Raw genomic sequence first — 17,694 nt, 5'->3', positions numbered from 1 at the left:
TTGTAATTAACTATACCGAATTTTAGTTTTTCCACTTTGTCCGTATTATTATTCCTCACAACGTCAAGAAAGCTATGCTGCTATTATGCATTCCATTATGTTGACTTCATCTTTCCATTTTCCTGCATTGTAATCTCACCCAATTTTGACTCTTTGATCGATCACCACTCTGTTTTCATCTCCAGAGCATCCGAATTCGCAGTTTTCGGACAAAAATGGTGAATTCGTTGGTTGCAAGAGCCACAAGCAGCATGCTTATAGGCCCTGATTGGGCCATGAACCTTGAGATATGCGATATCTGTGATCGTGATCCTGTGTATGCTTTTTACCTCACCCTCTTTTGATTATTTGTTTTTGATCTTTAAGGTTGACTTGGATTCAAATAGATGATGTTTGGTTGACTTCTCTGATTATATGATTATGACTTATGAGTAGCATGTAAGAAATTGGTTATAAGCCTCGAGGTTTTTGATTGTTCTGATTATGATAATATAATTTTGAATAAAATTATTTTAGGAAGGTGTATTTATTTTTTGGTTTTAATCAGGACTGGCAAACGGTTCGGGTCATGGGTCATGGCGGGTTTGAGTCGGAACGGTTGATTCAAAAAGGGTTACTTTAGTTTGGGTCAAGACGGGTTTGGGTCGAAGGGGTTCGGGTCAGAACAGGTTCCAGGTCAAAACGGGTTGGTTTAAAAAATGTTTTTTTGGAAATTACTTAGGTCCGGAAAGTTTGACCCACCATCCCAAAATCGGGTTGATATGGGTCGTTTTTAAAAAAGTTTGAGTTGAATGGGTGGTTGTTTCTCATAGAACGAGTGGGTTGATTGAGACAACTCGTTAACTGTGCATTTCAGGTTTGCTTTTTAATTAAAAGAATTTGGTTGTACTGAAATTTACAGTAAACGAGTTGTCTCAATCAACCAACTCTGGCCCGTTCTATGAGAAACAACCACCCATATCAACACGAATTTTTTAAAAATGAGATGGTGGGTCAAAATTGCTAGGCCTAAATTTTTGGATTTTATATGTTTGACTCAATACAGATTATATGTGTTTTTGATTCTTGTTTTTCAGGCAAGCAAAAGATGTGATTAAAGGAATAAAAAAACAGTTAGGAAACAAGAAACCAAAAGTTCAGCTTCTTGCTTTGACAGTAAGCACAAAAAATCTACTGTCTTTTATTATTATGGTTGTTGAGTGTCATGAAATTGTTTTGTAACAAAGACTAAGTTTGTGATAATATACAATACGGGATCCCCTGCCCCACGGTTGAGCGTGTCTGAGCGGGAGCAGTTCGACTACTTGGAAGTCTCCATCTGGAATAGGGTTGACAGTTTATGACACGAGCCGTTAACACGACACAACTGGATACAGACTTTAATGAGTTAGTGTTTGGGATAAACTGGCTCATGTCATAAACGGGTCGACACGATTAAAAATGTGTCTAAACAGGCTTCAACGCGTTTATGAGACACATAACACGTTTAAGTTTTTGTACTAAATAGTTTATAGGTTGGCCTGGTAAATTTATGACTTGTTTATCAAAACGACATGACACAGGTTTATGAACGGTTAAATACGGACTGTAAGTTCTGCTAACTTTTATTTATTGTGTTAACTTTGTCTTTTTTATTTTTAAATTGTGTTTAGTGAATCGTGTCAATAATCGTGTACATTTTTTATTTTTAAATTGTGTTTAGCGAATCATGTCAATAATCGTTTATATTGGGGCAGGGCAAACAACTAGGAAGCATATACTGATAAATAAATTTTTAATTTTTAATTTTTTCTACATGTTGTCATTCATTAACTTTGTTAAAATTTCTTCACTATTTTTTTTATGTTAAGCTATTGGAATCAATTGTGAAGAATTGTGGCGATATTGTTCATTTGCAAGTAGCCGAGAGAAGTTTGCTTAGTGATATGGTGAAAATAGTAAAAAAGAAGAAGGTTAGCATATTTTTTTTTCTTTCTTTGCTATATATTTAAAAAAAATAAAAATTTAACTTTATTTATGACATAGTTTTGAGTGTTAATATTGCAGGCTGATTTTCATGTTAAAGAGAAGATACTAATTTTAATTGATACCTGGCAAGAAGATTTTGGAGGAGAAAGAGGAAGATATCCACAGTACTATGTAGCATACCTTGAGTTACTGGTAATTTTACAATAACTTATTTTGCACATTAATCCTTTAGCTCTCAAGTTTTTTTTTTTTAATATTTTTTATTTGTATTTCAGCGTTTAGGTGCAAGTTTTCCCGAGAACCTGCGAGATCAGCACCCGCTGTTTTAGCACCACAAACACAGGCAATAACACCAGCTCTACCTAATCCAGAAAATGGAAATGAAGAGGCTGAGTTTCCAACTTTGAGGTTTATAATTATAAAATTTATCCTTTTTTTAATGAAATTAAACAATTTTCTCAAGATTAAATTTGTTTATCTAGTTTGTCAGAAATGCAAAATGCACGCGGTGTCATGGATGTCCTTGCAGAAATGTTGACAGCGGTTGATCCAGACAAGAAAGAGGTAATATATAGATATATATTTTTCTAATATATTCATAAATACATTACTACGTTTATTAATTTATATTCTTTTCATTTCAACATATTGGAATAAGGCGCTTAGACAAGATGTTATCGTAGACTTGGTGGAACAATGCCGTACATACAAGAGAAGATTAGTTCACCTGGTTAACTCAACTTCGTAAGACGAAAATACCCTTGTCCATTTTTATTAAATTTTAATGATATTATCTTTATTTTGCCATCACAATATTTATAATATTTTACGTCACGTCACAGGAACGAATCATTATTATCTCAAGGATTAGCTCTTAACGATGAGTTACAACGAGTGCTAGCCAAACACGAAGCACTTCTTACGGGACCTCGTGTCGTTTCATCTGAAAAGTCAAAGCCCGAAGCATCAAACTCTGAAACTAGTCGAGCAATAGTACCCGTTGCCACTAGCACCGAACAACCAGGGTAAACAAATTACTTAAATAAATTATTTTAAATATTTATATAGTGTGGACCGGTCAGCCCAACCTAACCCGACCCGAGTTGACTCGGTTGACTCTTTTGTAGATCCACTAGTGGGGCTGCAGCTCAGCCAGATTTGATCACTCTTGCTCCTGTTAAAAATAATGATAAGTCAACTGAAAAAGTCAATGCAGTCACTTTTGACCTGTTGAGTGGAGATGATTTTGACTTGTCAACTCCTTCAAATTCATTGGCTATTGTACCAGTGGGTGAGACTCAACCTGCAACTCAGCAGAATGCATAAGCACTTGTGCCTGTGCTTTCACCACAAACACAACCACCTCAAAATATGTTGGCCCAACAGCAGTCATTTTATCAGAACAGAAATGGTGTGCAAAATCAGCAGTGGGGCCCATATAATCAAGGGAATAATAATCCTGTGTGGAATGGTAATATGGCTCAACAACAGCAGCAGCAGCCACTGCAACTAACTTTACCAGGGTTTGGTAAGTGAAACATTAAGGTTTTTAAATTACATAAAGCGTCCCTATCGACTGAACCGAACCCATAAAGACCGAAAAAATCAGGTTCTGTTACGGAGCTTATGGGTTATAATTTATTTTTGATTGCTAAATAATTTATAAACTGTTAAAAAGAAGGTAATTCTTAAAAGAATGATAAAAGATATTGCTGAAAAGTTTTAGGCCCAAAATGTGTAACAATTAATTAGTCATTAATTAACAAAATATCAGGCCCAATTCCTTATTTTGGTCCATTTTTGAGCCCAAAATTTCAAGCTTAAATGACAACCGGAAAAACTGAAACCATTGTGAAAACTAAAATTCGAAAACTGAAACCAGATGATTTAAAAAACCAAAAACCGATTTTCGGCCTGTTGGACCCAAAACCGACCCATGCACTCTATGCGAAGTTAAAATGACCTGTCAATGTAATTTTTAAATCTAAAGGATGAAATCTGTAATTTCCACCAAACTCAAAGGATGATTTATAATTTGTGCATAGATGAAAATACTTGAATCATATTGTGGCTGTTATTTATAGGTGATGCTATGAACAACGGTTTACCGCCGGCACCCTGGGAAGCTCCACCAGCCGGAAACCAATTAGCAGGCAGCGGTGCTCTGCAATACTCACAACCTCATGGTTTACAGAGCCCGGGTAACATTAGTATGAACACCAACAGCCATATGCTGCCAATGAACAACCAGGCACTCTACACCCCTCAAATTCCACAACAGCAAATGGCCTATCCTCAACAAATGGGCCAACAAATGTATGGCAATCAAATGGGCCAACAAATGTATGCTAATCAAATGGGCCAACAAGTGTATAATAATCAAATGGCCAACAAATGTATGCTAATCAAATGGGCCAGCAATTGCATGGTAATCAAATGGGCCCACAAATGTATGCTAATCAAATGGGCCAGCAAATGTATGGTAATCAAATGGGCCAACAAATGTACGGTAATCAAATGGGCCAGGCTAATGGCTTTGGTGCCTATGGTAACGGATATGGGCCTGGGCCCGTATATGGATATGGGCAGCGACAAAACGGACAGTTTGTTGGCAAGAGCATGCCCGGGATGTCTGTGAGAGATGAAAGCTTTTTAACGAGCACTGTTTACACGGGCCCTTCTATGGCGAATGTCTTATGTGCACGTAGGAAAGACTCAAAAGACAGAAGATAAGATGTTTGAAGACTTGGTTGACTTTTCAAAAGTCAGACAGAAGAAAACGGCTATTGGTGAAAGAGTGTGACCCGGTCGACTTGTTTATATTTATGTATTTTTTGGGTGGTTTATGTATATGTGTAGAATGTTAATAACGCCGGATCTATTTTGTTTTAATAAATAAATAAAATGTGTTGTTTAAGTGAGAAAAGAGATTTTGTAAGCGACTGATTCTAAACGAGTTGCAAACTAATAACGAACAATATTGTACGGGTTGGTTCAGGTTTTGTTTTGTTTTTCCCTTGCATATATAAAAACTTTTAAAAGAATAATCAAATTTATGGTTATTTGAGTTGTCCTAAGTCGCAACATGATCATTAGTCGTCTCGGTTCCAGCAATTGATTCTTTGTACGAAGACATTCTACAGCATCATAAAAAGAACTAGAACCTTTAATAGCATATGTATTTTTACAAATAAGCTCTGTAATATTAAGATAAAATGCACTACTGAATGCATAATACATTGGTCACAAAATTAGTGAAATAATGAAAAAAGAAAATAAATCATCCATCATCTAAGCATTTATTCAGTAGGAGAGTATTTTTCAGGCACTTGAGTTGTCAACTCATATCTTAAACAATAAAATTTGGGCCTAAGTTAAATAAGCCGAACCGAGATGAGCATGGCCAACTCAAACCAGTTAGTTTCCACAGTCCACATAACGGCGAGGTGGCTCATTTACATCCTAGTCGATTTTGATTTAGCTATTTTCAATCAAGATTCGAGCTTCTATGAAACTGTTAACCGGAACCTACTTGCCGACGTAGCAACCGCAAAATAATTGAAACAATGGAACCAAGTTTTTCATATTTATGCACAAACAAAACATTGAAATAGAAAGAGGACGTTCTTAGATGAAACTCGGATGGTTATCTTGCGCCAAGAATGGCACCGACCCATTATCCTTCCACCATTCAGAGCGTAACGTTATCTTGCGCCAAGAATGGCAACCGCAAAATAATTGAAACAATGGAACCAAGTTTTTCATATTTATGCACAAACAAAACATTGAAATAGAAAGAGGACGTTCTTAGATGAAACTCGGATGGTTATCTTGCGCCAAGAATGGCACCGACCCATTATCCTTCCACCATTCAGAGCGTAACGTTATCTTGCGCCAAGAATGGCACCGACCCGTTATCCTTCCACCATTCAGAGCGTAAGGTTCTCGCAGCTCTGTGAAACCAGCCTAACACGTTGCCGTCAATTCTAGGAACAAAGGAGGCCGCCCGAGCCTTCGCTCAAACCACATGGCTCAACTCCAAACTTAGAACGGGCAGGCGTCTTACTTGAGTCACAAGCTCACGTTATCAAGATCAGCGACCACTATACACCATGTGCTGTTTATAAAAAAAATAAAGGTTTCTCATTGTTCCGATGTGGGATGCATACACAAGCTTCTGGTGCTCATTCTTCTAATCTTCTTCATCTCTGCCAAATACATGAAACTTTCTTCTACCAGGCTAACAGGCTTATTGGTTCACACTACTCAACGTTGAGTCCAGCAAAATAGTTGGGTCTGTTGTGTAACTGGTTAAAAAAGGTTCAGGACATAATATGTTCTGACCAAAATGGTTTCATGGGTTGTTTTAACAAGGGAAAAAATGGCAGCGGCTAGTGGCAAAGAATGACAGCAGTGGTTGTGGTGGTGGAGGTGTAGGCAACGGTGTTAGACACGATAGTGCGACAGCAGCATGGGACTCGTTTTGATACCAGCTTCTTTCGTTATTTTTGTTTTGAGACAACAATATATATATATATATTATTTACTATATAATAGAAATTTAACTTACATTTTGCAATATCATGTAGTTTAAATATGGTCATTCATTTGGACAGATTTTGGTCAATGAGTTTTGTGTGATCGGCTCGTTTTTAACCGGTTTCATAATTTACTCATAATCGTACTAATGAAACACCATTTTCCAGTTTAGATTCAAGAAAACTTCAAAGCCAGTGTGTATGATGTTATGATTTATGAATATATGATTGTTAGAGAAGTTTTCATGTTGGACCCATTATCAAACCAGTGTATCAATTTGGAAATGCTAAATAAGGTGCTTTAATTTTTAACTTTCTGTCGCTTGTATCAATTTGTAGGCGATTGATCATCATACCAAAAGCAACACCACAAAACATTTCATCAGAAAGAACTACAATCAATAAAGTTTCTAACAAAGTGCCACAATCATCCGTGATGCTAACATCGACTGCCAGCTGGATTTGAGTACATCTCTCACAGCACGCGATACAAGTCATCAAAGCATAGAATTTCGACAAGTTCTAATTTGGATCAATGTTTTTATCTAACTCTAGCTCTCGTACTTGCAAAGATTCTCGAATCCCATGTATTCATGTTCCTGAATTTTCCCAATCATGTTTGAAATTCCAACTCCACCTGTAAAAAAACCACCATTTTCCCATAGAATGTCATCAGCGATATCTGTATACGTATATAAATTTGAATTATGTAAACCAAGATACTCACCTAATGATATCGCACTGACGAATATAGTGAAGGCGAGGATGAATATGATCAATGAAGCCCGCCCTAGTATCATAATCAGTTTCCTCACGACATGTTGCCCGGCAAAAGCAGCAATTGTTGCCACAATTAGAAAATAAGCAGCTGCCAATATACAAATAGAATTAGAAAACTATTTTTTGTATTTCTGTACATGTTGAAACGGGTCGGGTTGATCCAGAACACTGTATGTCTAAAAGTTACATTTTTTTCTAATAGGAATTAGTGAGACAGATTTAATATACAATAAGACTATTAATTCAATAATGCACTACTTTTTAATGAAATGATTTACACGTACCATAAGGAACTGGGAACCAGTTTAGAAGGTAGTACTCTACAACAGACATGGAGGACGAAAACGTCATTGCAAATGTGGCTGTTGCACTTGAAACCTACACAATGTTTTCTATAAGCAATAAGACTAGACAATACTTGTCATATATATGAGGTTTTAAAAGTTCAAAATTTCATATATCCTTATATATTTCATAATAATTTATTTACCCTTGTTAAACACTAAAAGGTATTTTATTTACACTTAATAGTTAAAAAAGTAAAACTAGTTACTTATAATGGTTTGTTTCACAGGATAAACAATGTTAATACTTTTAGTGGTCTCTTCATGTATTCAATAAAAAGGTTGTTATAAACAACTAATTGTATTTCCTTTGATATGAAAGGACAAAATAAGATACTTTTAGTGTTTTGGAAGAGTAAATAAGATATTTTGACATGTTTATTTTTGATATAATAATTATGTACAAACCAATTGCTTTTCATTTGCATTAGATAAAGAAAAGACTAAAAACCTAGAAAAATAATCATTTTATCTTTATAATTTCTTTTTTAACTCTTTTATAGGGAAAAAAACTCACCTGAGGAGGTACTCCAAGCTCCAAAAAGAGCGGGCCCATGATAAAACCGCCACCTAAGCCAAGTAAGCCGCCAACCAGACCAGCTAGAACACCACAAGAACAATACAAAACCAACTGCCCTATGCTAAGGTTGCTGGCTGAATCTCCCATTGATGATATAGTCCTTGTCCCCTTATACAAGCTAACCGCCTCATACCCAGATACTCCAAACGAAATTGGAATCTACATTATTGATAATTAAATGTTAAACAAAATAAATGAAGTAATTTGCATAACTATTAAAAATTAAGTGTGTAACCGAAAAAATATACCTGTGATAAGTTTAGCACCCAATACCATACTGAGCAGGTAGATGTATAATTCTGTTACCAATATACACAAATCATAAGTTCATATAATAATAAATTTAATGTTAACAAATTATGCTACAAATTACCTTTCCAAGCTGCAGAGCAAGAAATGCAATCCAAACGAAAACAAGAAGTCCGAGCTCTTTCCAACAAACATTTTCAAGGATGGTGACCTGAGACATTTATAGATTTAATTTATTAAAATGTTTATGATAAATTTAGGCTTATTCAGCAGCGGGTTTACCTCTGTTTTTAATGATCTTTCGGGTTTGGTGGCACTTCCATTGCTGGGACCACCAGAAAGTATCTTGTATGTTGCCTCAGATATGTCTGCATTTTATATAAAAATAGTGGTGTTTTATAAAAAGTCTTGTAACTAGAATATGGTTTATAAGGCTGTGTTAAAATTGACTAAACCTACCACTGTTCTCCAAGCGCTTAGCAGCCTCCTGAAATACAAAATTTATGCTCAGATTGACAACAAATATTTAAGACATTACTACACAGAAGATGTAAACTTTGGCTATTTAATCAACAAATTAAATTTTTATTACCTTTTTCATAAGTGTTTCTTTGTTCCATGTTTCAACACCTCTGCAAAATGCCTTGGTTGATGTGCCTGCAGAAATAACATTAAATGCAACTTCAATACTTATTCCTAACATGGCAAATATACATTTCAGCATAAAACATAAAGATAACATGGCAAATGTACATTTCAGCATAAAACATAAAAATACCTATAAAAAGAATAATCAATAGAACAGTAACCATCCAGTCAGCAAAAATAACATTAAATGCAACTCCGATACTTATTCCTAACATCAACATCGGTTGAATAAGCAATGCCAAATCATAGTTGATAATCGGCATATCAAGTGTCGGATGCCTTAACTTAAGATTGTAATAAACAGTTGAGGCTGCTGCCCCCATAATCATACCTGAAAAAAAGAAAACAAATAATAATAATAATAATAATAATAATAATAACAAAACATTTTAATTCAAATAAATAAAATAATGATCAAACCAATATTGCTTAAATAAAATAATGATCAAACCAATATTGCTTATACTTACATTTAGACATAGCAGTAGCGGATTTAGGATCAAATCCAATAATTAGTGTAAGCATTGGCACAAATATACCACCACCTCCAACTCCACCTACACTCCCAAATGCAGCTCCACAAAATCCAATAAAACTACCAAGAACAATTTTCCATCCAAATTCCATTTCCTGTAGATCATATTTTAAGAATTTTAATTTCAAATTTTATTTTTTAAGCAACAGTTTATTTGGTGAATTAAAGCATGATTCATGCAAATGAAACTACCAAGAACTATTTTTCATCCAAATTCCATTTCCTGTAAATAATATTTTATGAATTTTAATGTCAAGTTTTAATTTTTTAATCATCAACAGTTTATTTGACACATTGAAGCATGATTCATGTCAATAAACTAAAAATTGTTTTGTTGATTAATGTATAATAGTTGATTACGACCCAGATTTTCGTTATGATATGTTAATCTCTAAACCCTAAATATTATGCATTCATCAAAGAAACGATTTTTAGTTTTTTCCGTACAATTCGGTTTCACGGAATTGCTTTGACCACTTTACCATTGAATTCCACCATGGGGGAGAGTTTAGGAACCGTCTAGAAACTAAATACGAGAGGAGGGGGTATGATTACTGCTGTCGACAGAGTAAATGCAGACTTGTTTTGGGCTTGGATAATGCTCTCTAGGGTTATAGAAAAAAACTGACTTAAATTGACAAAATTTCAAACTTTGGACTGAATTGGCAAAAGTATCAAACCACAGGGACGAAAATGACCAATAACTCAAAATAAAAAGGAGAAAGACAAAAATACCCTTAAACTAACGGCATAGCTGGATGCCGTTAGACGGATAGGATGTAATTGGCTAATATTTAAAACTATGATGACTAAATTGACAAAAATACAAATTTTGGACTTAAGTGGCGAAAGTAGCAAACCACAGGGACGAAAATGGCCATTAACTCTACTATTTTATATGCTTAATTAATATTCAAATAATTTTTTTAGAACGCCGATGACATTCTTTCTTGTGTTTAGGCCACCCACTCGACCGCACTCTCCAATTTTGAGAGCCACATTGTCTCATTTTGGCGAAACTATGTTATCTTAATCGAGTCCACGCTGACTTCAGAATTAGGCTTGGGCGTTCCCCCGGGTGTCCATACCGCCGGCTACCACTTGACAGTCGTGCCACCACAAAATTAGAACTAGCTGACGTAACACGATGGGACGAAAATCCAGGTGTGCTCGGAACCCGAACCGACAACCTCGCAACGCCTAGATTAATTCTTCATTGCCAATATCCACCCAAAGTGACACAAGTAGAGATCGAACTTAGGACTCCAGTTACTAGGCCACAAGTGGGGGGTTAATATTCAGATAATTAGTGTTTATTTGTATTTGAATAATCAGTGATTGTATTGCAACTAATATTGAAACAATTACTGTTCATATTGCAATTAATATGCTTGATCCTGCATCCAAACACCTCCCTAAACAATAATATTGCAACTAATATTCAAAAAATAATTACTGTTGGTAATGCAATTAATATGCTTAATCATGCATCCAAACACCTCCCCAACCATTATCAACCAACTTTTAAACATAAACATAATTATGTTATATGCAATTAACAAACAATTATAACATTAACATAATAAATAAAAACTAAACTTACAGGCCACACGTGTTGATAACCGGATCCATCCGTTTGAAACAAATAGTTGGCCAACTCCACAACATAATAATAACCTAATCTCGATTCACCATCACCATCAGCAACTGCCGCCACGTCATCAACCACCGCGTTTCGTTCCGCCGCTACCAGCACCAAGCTCATCACCGTTACCGTTAGCGTCACCGTTACAGATCGCATAATCCTCCATCTAATCTCCGTCATTCGAATATTCGATTCAATAGCCTCCAAATTACACGCGATTGTTCCGTAATTTGAAATAAATTAGACGTAAACAGTGGATGTTAGAGGATTGAATTGGAGTGTAAATGATGAAGATGTATGTTTTGGGAGGAATTTGCGTTGGATTTATATAAATGGTGTGGACGGAGGGGTGGAAAGTGGAAGGATTGGAAGTGTAAGGGGGTGAAGTGTAAAATGGTGTGACTGTGTGTCCTTTTATATTAGTCTGCAAACATTTATTATAGTTTTGTCAATATTAGTTTGGCCGTTGGCCAGAGGTGAAACGGTAAATATTGTTGACTGTACGGTTATGGTACATCGGTAGGTAGGTAGAAAATGATAATCATACGGTGAATTCTGATTATTGTGAACATATTTTAAACCAAATTGAAAGTGGTATATTCCCAATCAAACAACTTTTACATCAGTTTGGTTTAAAATAGTATGTTTATATTTTTTTGAATGGACAATGAATGCTTTAAGTAGGCTATTGACGAAACTCGAGATGCATTCGTCTCTAAACAGGGGAAAATTCTTATCTAGGGTTAACGTCTGTGAACACTCGTTCAAAGACATAACAGTGTGATAAGATAAAATCGCTCAATTCAATGATCGATTTAGTGTGAAAATTTTATGAACCCGGGGGGGGGGGATCAAATTTTCGGTCAAAGGCAGGTAACCACGTATAATTTCCGAGCGAAAAAAGAGTTAATTTACACTCTTGTGCAAAAAAACAAGGGGGGGGGGGGGTCGCTACCCTTGGCCCTCACTATGCTCGTCCATGCTGATGCCTAATCCCTTAGACTCCTATCATCACCAGGTATCGTCGAAATTAAATGATAGTGTCTAAGGTAAGAACTGAAACATGGAACGCCATATCTCTCTCTTACCACTCCACAATCAGCACATTGACATAGCAAGTACCTTTATGGTAGTTAAAGTTTAAAAAATGGTAGTAAAATGATAATATCTTTTATCGTCCTTAATGAGCATCTATCAAAATGTTCTGGTTAGGATGGCAAGAAGGCATAGGGGTAAGGCGTGTTTTCATTTAAACTCTTCCAAGACTCTACCTATTAGGTGCTGTTTGTTTTTTAAGAGGTAAAATATCTGTAGTATGCGGACCACGTCTGCATGCATCTTTAGCAGAATATCAATAGTTTTGACTTTTTCATAGTGGCACTTATTACATCTTCTATCCCTTTTCACTTCATCGGCCGAAAAAGCAAAGACATATAAGGCCGTATGATACTAGGCATCTTCAAAGTTCTCTCATCTTCTGTTTAAAATATAAATTGAGGGGTCAACCAATAAAAAATTCCTATGTGAAGCACACCGGATAAAAGATAGCGTAAAGGAACTTCAGTCGGCCAGACAGTGAAGTGACTCCCCTAACCCCTGGTTCCGTCGATGAGCGGACGAGCAGCGGTGGGCAGTGTAGGTGTGCGGCGGCGGCATGGAGCTATGTGGTGGCCGGCGGAAACGATGGTGGAGGGGCAGGGGTGACGGGAGAGGTTAGGGTGGGAGAAGGGGCTATGTGTTTCTAGGTCTGAGAAGGGTGATGTTCTTGAAATAGTTTAATAACTATTAACTAAAAATAAACACTAAGTACGTAATACTCTAGACTCTCTAAAACTCGATTAAACTACTAACCGGCAAGTGAACCGATCGACTCTAGTAAAGCTAAGTAAGTCCGGATATCGAACCCACGAGACTCTCTAAATTACGTTTATTAGCTAATTAGACTCGACTACAAACACGACTTATTAATTTATATTTGTTTGGGGGTTTTATTTAAAATACTAATTTAATACTATAATTAAAAACTAATTAAGAAAACAAGTAATTTAAACGAAAGCACAAATTTGTTATTTAAATAAGATGATAATAAGAAAACTACATAAGCTAGACTTCTCTAAATTTCAGTAATGAATTGACTTGGGAAAATATTTAGTTATGGACTGGATCGTAAAATAGACACTTAAAAGAAAACCCGAACATGACCCCTAACCCTTCTCAAGAGACACCTATGGATTTCTAACAAGTTTTAACGCACACCAGTATTAAAAATCAAGTTCCCTTACGGTCACCTAATTATTTATAATTTAGTTCCTTTATACGAAATCCTACCTTACAGCGCGGAAATCAAAGGCAATTTATTATATTTAATTTATTTGATAAACAATAATAAATAATCAACCCTAGACGGACTCCTTACGAAGAACTAAATCTAGCAAGATTAAATAGTAAAGACTTATCAATAACCTAGCACTTTACAGATTTTAGGTTAGCAGCACACTTAGGTTTATTTGACAATATTATTCCTATGACCTTATCATGACGTCAATCATAAAATAATCAAAAACATAAAGTAATTGACCTAATAGCAATCCTATCATATGACAAACAATAATCAAAGAAAACTATGGAATAAAACTCATCAAACAATCCTAAGCATTCATACGCATCAATTAATTATAAATAAATCTTTTACTAAATCATAAAAACCATAACGATTAAAAATCCCAAAGTCAAATAAAAACATCAAAGCAGGTTCATCATAAGCCTAAGTAGTTCATGAAATTTAGCCTAACATCTTAGGTTTAAACAAAACAAACAAGTAAGAATTCATGATGGTAAATAAACGAAAACGAAAGAAATAAAGGATAAAACCCGTGTTATTCGCCTTCAACTAATACACGCACCACCGGATGATTCTTTACTCCAAAGCTACCAAAAGCTGATTTCGTAAGCTCCGGTACTCCCCAAAATCGGCTGGAACTTTCAGGTATGCTTAAGGGTGAGTTTAGGGGTCTTTAAATAGGAAACAGGTTGCTAAAAATATGAAAGTCGGCCGGAAGAATCTGGAATGCATCCCACGGCGCCGCGCGGCGGGCCTGGGCCTCCCCACCACGCGGCGCTCCGGCAAATGGAGGGGGGCGGCCTAGCCGGTCCGGTTCTCTTCCTGGTCTGGTCCGGTTCGTTTCCTGATGGTTCGGTTCTCCAGTTCAGCTTATTTTTGCTCATTTTTCGCTCTCTTTTCACCATAATAAAAACCTGAAACCTGAAATACAAAACCATGTTAGTAGTATACAAATCTTTCAAGAAACCGAACAAAACTAATAAAATAATAAGTAAAATGTACACAGGATTAATGTATATTAAACGTTATACCAAAGGGGCTGAATGAAATAAAAGATAAGAAAGGCCAGAAGATGTGAGAAGTGGTTGGTCCAGGTCTGCGCGAAGAAGAAGGCGCGCAGACCTTTTTTAATGAAATCTCTTTCGAAAAACAAACAGTCTGCAAACCTAAACATCTACGCGTGGTCTGCGCGGTGTTGACAAAAGAGGCCAGGAAGAGCTTCTCAGAAAAAACAAACACCCACTTAGTAAAATTTTAACTACTTATTAGTGAAATTTTAACTAAGTATTTCAGAAGGGTGTATAACTGTAACATCCAGCCCCTCACACCACCAATATTGTCCGCTTTGCCTATGAAGAGCTCACAGATTTGTTTTTGGTTGCCTAGGTGTAGACTTTCCAGGAGGTCACCCATCCTGCTACTACTCCCATCTGAGCACGCTTAACTGTGGAGCTCTCCTCTCGTCCACTACCATTAAGCCCAAAACGCGTTGGTGATTTAAGAGGCGGTACATTTATTTATGAACCAACGATCTCTCTTGTCCACGGCCGATGTGAGATTTGTCTAGGATGTTACAAACACCCCCCCCCCCTTTTGGACTCATCGTCCTCGATGAGGTTTGCCCCACCATCCAATCCAGAATGTGGGATTCGCCTAAGGTGTACCTTGTGACACCCCCGGGGACTCACCGTCTCTGATGAGGTTTGCCCCACCATCCCGAACGGCACAAGAGTGGCTCTGATACCACTTGTAACATCCGCCCCCTCACACCACCAATATTGTCCTCTTTGCCCACGAAGAGCTCACAGATTTGTTTTTGGTTGCCCAGGTGTAGACTTCCTATGAGGTCACCCATCATGCTACTACTCCCACCTGAGCACGCTTAACTGTGGAGCTCTCCTCTCGTCCACTACCATTAACCCCAAAACGCGTTGGTGATTTAAGAGGCGGGACATTTACTTATGAACCAAGGATCTCTCTTATTCACGGCTGATGTAGGATTTGCCTAGGATGTTACAATAACAAAGGTTTCACAACTATAAGGATAAATTCATTAATTGTGCACACCAAAGTATCATTCTAGCATATTTTATGCCTTAAGTTGAAATATTAATCTCACCTAATAGTACGATCAGAAGAATAATTATATCGGTTTTATTATTATTATTATTCACCACCAACTTAATTAAAAACAACTATCACCATCTTTGGTCATCCTTCACCCCCTCCCTCCCATCAACTTCAAACCTATAATAGCGCATAACCAACCACTCTTATTCTTAACCTGAATCTATAAACTAGAAAGCAATTCATTTATTAAATTTCATATTCAGTCATACCTTAAAAACATCAAAGTCATAATAAATAAAAAGACATAGCCTATAATTTTTATTGAACGCTTTCAAATGTTAGTGTTTGTATATATGGATGTGTTTAGGAAACAAACGTGTCGTGTATGTTTGACTGCTTGGTACTTTTTTTTTTCCTATCATATGATATAACTATAATGTAACACCAAATCAGATTGTGAGACTAGCTTATATGGTAAAGGGGCAATCCTCTTAGATGGGAGGTCTTAGGTTCAATCTCAAGCATAATAATAACACATATCAGGTTTTTTAGTAGCCTTTTAATGATTTCATTAAGAGATTACATATAAATCGATCAAAGGTAGAGTGTGTTTGGTTACACCTCTTAGTGGCTCATGAGCCTTTTAATGGTTAAGTTTCAGAAACATATTGAATGATTAAACGGCTACATCTTAATCAGTCAAACTTCTTATTAATTCAGTAAAAGATTGAGAAACAACCATTAAATCTATACGGGATGTTTCTAAGCCATTAGACATGAGGAAAAGTAGATTCGCGACATATTGTCGCGTACACTATTACTAAATAAGCGATTTATTTATTTGTATGAATCGATAAGTAGATATACCAAACACTTGAGAAGAAGATTGTATTATGATTCTCTTATAGAAGAAACTCGTGATATTGACTAAAACACGTGCCTATTGTAGTAATATCACGTGCAACTTACCAACTAACAGCAGATCCAAGACTAAGTCAGAGAAAAGGATACCACTCAAGTCTCAACGTTGGCAAACCAAAAAAAAAAAACGAAAAAAAGTAGTAACTTTTAATTTTTTATAATAATACATGTCATAAACTCATGATCATTGTGTCTTGCTATTATTATAATTAGTTACTCTTTAGTATAGTTATTTAAATGGTCCTACTAGAGACACCCATACACCCACCAATACGCTCCGTATAAGGCTATACGGGGCCCAATATGCCTCGTATAACCCCCGTATTAGTGGGTGTTTTTAGCAAAAATGGGGTGCCTCTAGAAAATCCCTATTTAAATTATATTGCATCAGTTTTTTATCCAATTTCACTAACAAGATGCTTTTGATCTACAACTGTGCTTATGTAACATAAAAAGATATCATTTGGAAGCTCTTTTGGTGCTTTTACAACCAAGTACTTCGTATAAAAACACGGACAATACGATGCTATTATATATTTGACGTTTTGCTACATTTTGTGAAGTGTACATAAGTGCATTGTTTTGAAACACAGATAGGACTGACCGGTTAGACCAGCTGAATAAGGGCCCAAAGCTTCCTACAGCTTGGCCGATGGTTTTAACCAGATAGAGGTTAAACCGGACGGTTCCTGTACAAACTAGGGCTAACAGGTACCCGTCTAACGGTCAGACATATTTCATATTTGAACTTGGTTTTAATAGAATAAGTGTGCTAACATGTGGGCCCCATTAGGCCTGTTTAAACATGACCAACTTAGCACTTTAGCTAAGTGAGTTTATACTTCATATGATCCGACCCAAAACTAACTCAAACCTATTTATAGGTTAAGCCTAAATCTCTAAATTTTATGTTAGGTCGATGTTATTTAACAAATGAAGTTTTAATGACAAATGGAAGAGAAAAACATCACAAAAAAGATTATGCTTTGCGTAGATTAATTATCAAGATTTACAACTCAACTCCCACATACATACCGACATAAGTACCGTACACAGAATAAGACAGCAACTTAAA

General features: G+C 36.2%; 1 protein-coding gene and 1 pseudogene across 2 annotated transcripts; one reads left to right on the top strand and one right to left on the bottom strand.

Annotated features, from left to right (window-relative positions):
• Nucleotides 1-8: 8 nt before the first annotated feature.
• Nucleotides 9-4,903, top strand: LOC143619659 (TOM1-like protein 9; annotated as a pseudogene). Its single transcript, XR_013151216.1, has 10 exons — nt 9-316; nt 1,077-1,155; nt 1,851-1,952; nt 2,047-2,160; nt 2,244-2,376; nt 2,451-2,532; nt 2,627-2,712; nt 2,811-2,993; nt 3,096-3,496; nt 4,053-4,903. The product of XR_013151216.1 is annotated as a TOM1-like protein 9 (transcript).
• Nucleotides 4,904-6,865: 1,962 nt separating this feature from the next.
• LOC143619567 (sulfite exporter TauE/SafE family protein 3-like) lies at nt 6,866-11,483 on the bottom strand. The gene is made up of 12 exons (XM_077091458.1): nt 11,246-11,483; nt 9,578-9,737; nt 9,238-9,438; nt 9,052-9,116; nt 8,919-8,946; nt 8,742-8,827; nt 8,584-8,670; nt 8,459-8,509; nt 8,148-8,369; nt 7,571-7,664; nt 7,234-7,374; nt 6,866-7,143 (listed from the first exon to the last, which is right to left on the bottom strand). Exons 1-12 carry the CDS (start codon nt 11,465-11,467, stop codon nt 7,058-7,060), a joined length of 1,443 nt encoding a protein of 480 aa, XP_076947573.1. The 5' UTR covers nt 11,468-11,483; the 3' UTR covers nt 6,866-7,057.
• Nucleotides 11,484-17,694: the final 6,211 nt, after the last annotated feature.

The sequence above is a fragment of the Bidens hawaiensis genome, unplaced genomic scaffold (assembly GCF_021521415.1).
Source record: "Bidens hawaiensis isolate Kalapana, Puna unplaced genomic scaffold, B.hawaiensis_p1.1 tig00002477_1, whole genome shotgun sequence".
In the NCBI taxonomy this organism is placed as follows: Eukaryota; Viridiplantae; Streptophyta; class Magnoliopsida; order Asterales; family Asteraceae; genus Bidens; species Bidens hawaiensis.
Note: the sequence above shows the minus strand (reverse complement) of the source record. Positions and strands in the feature narration are given on the sequence as shown.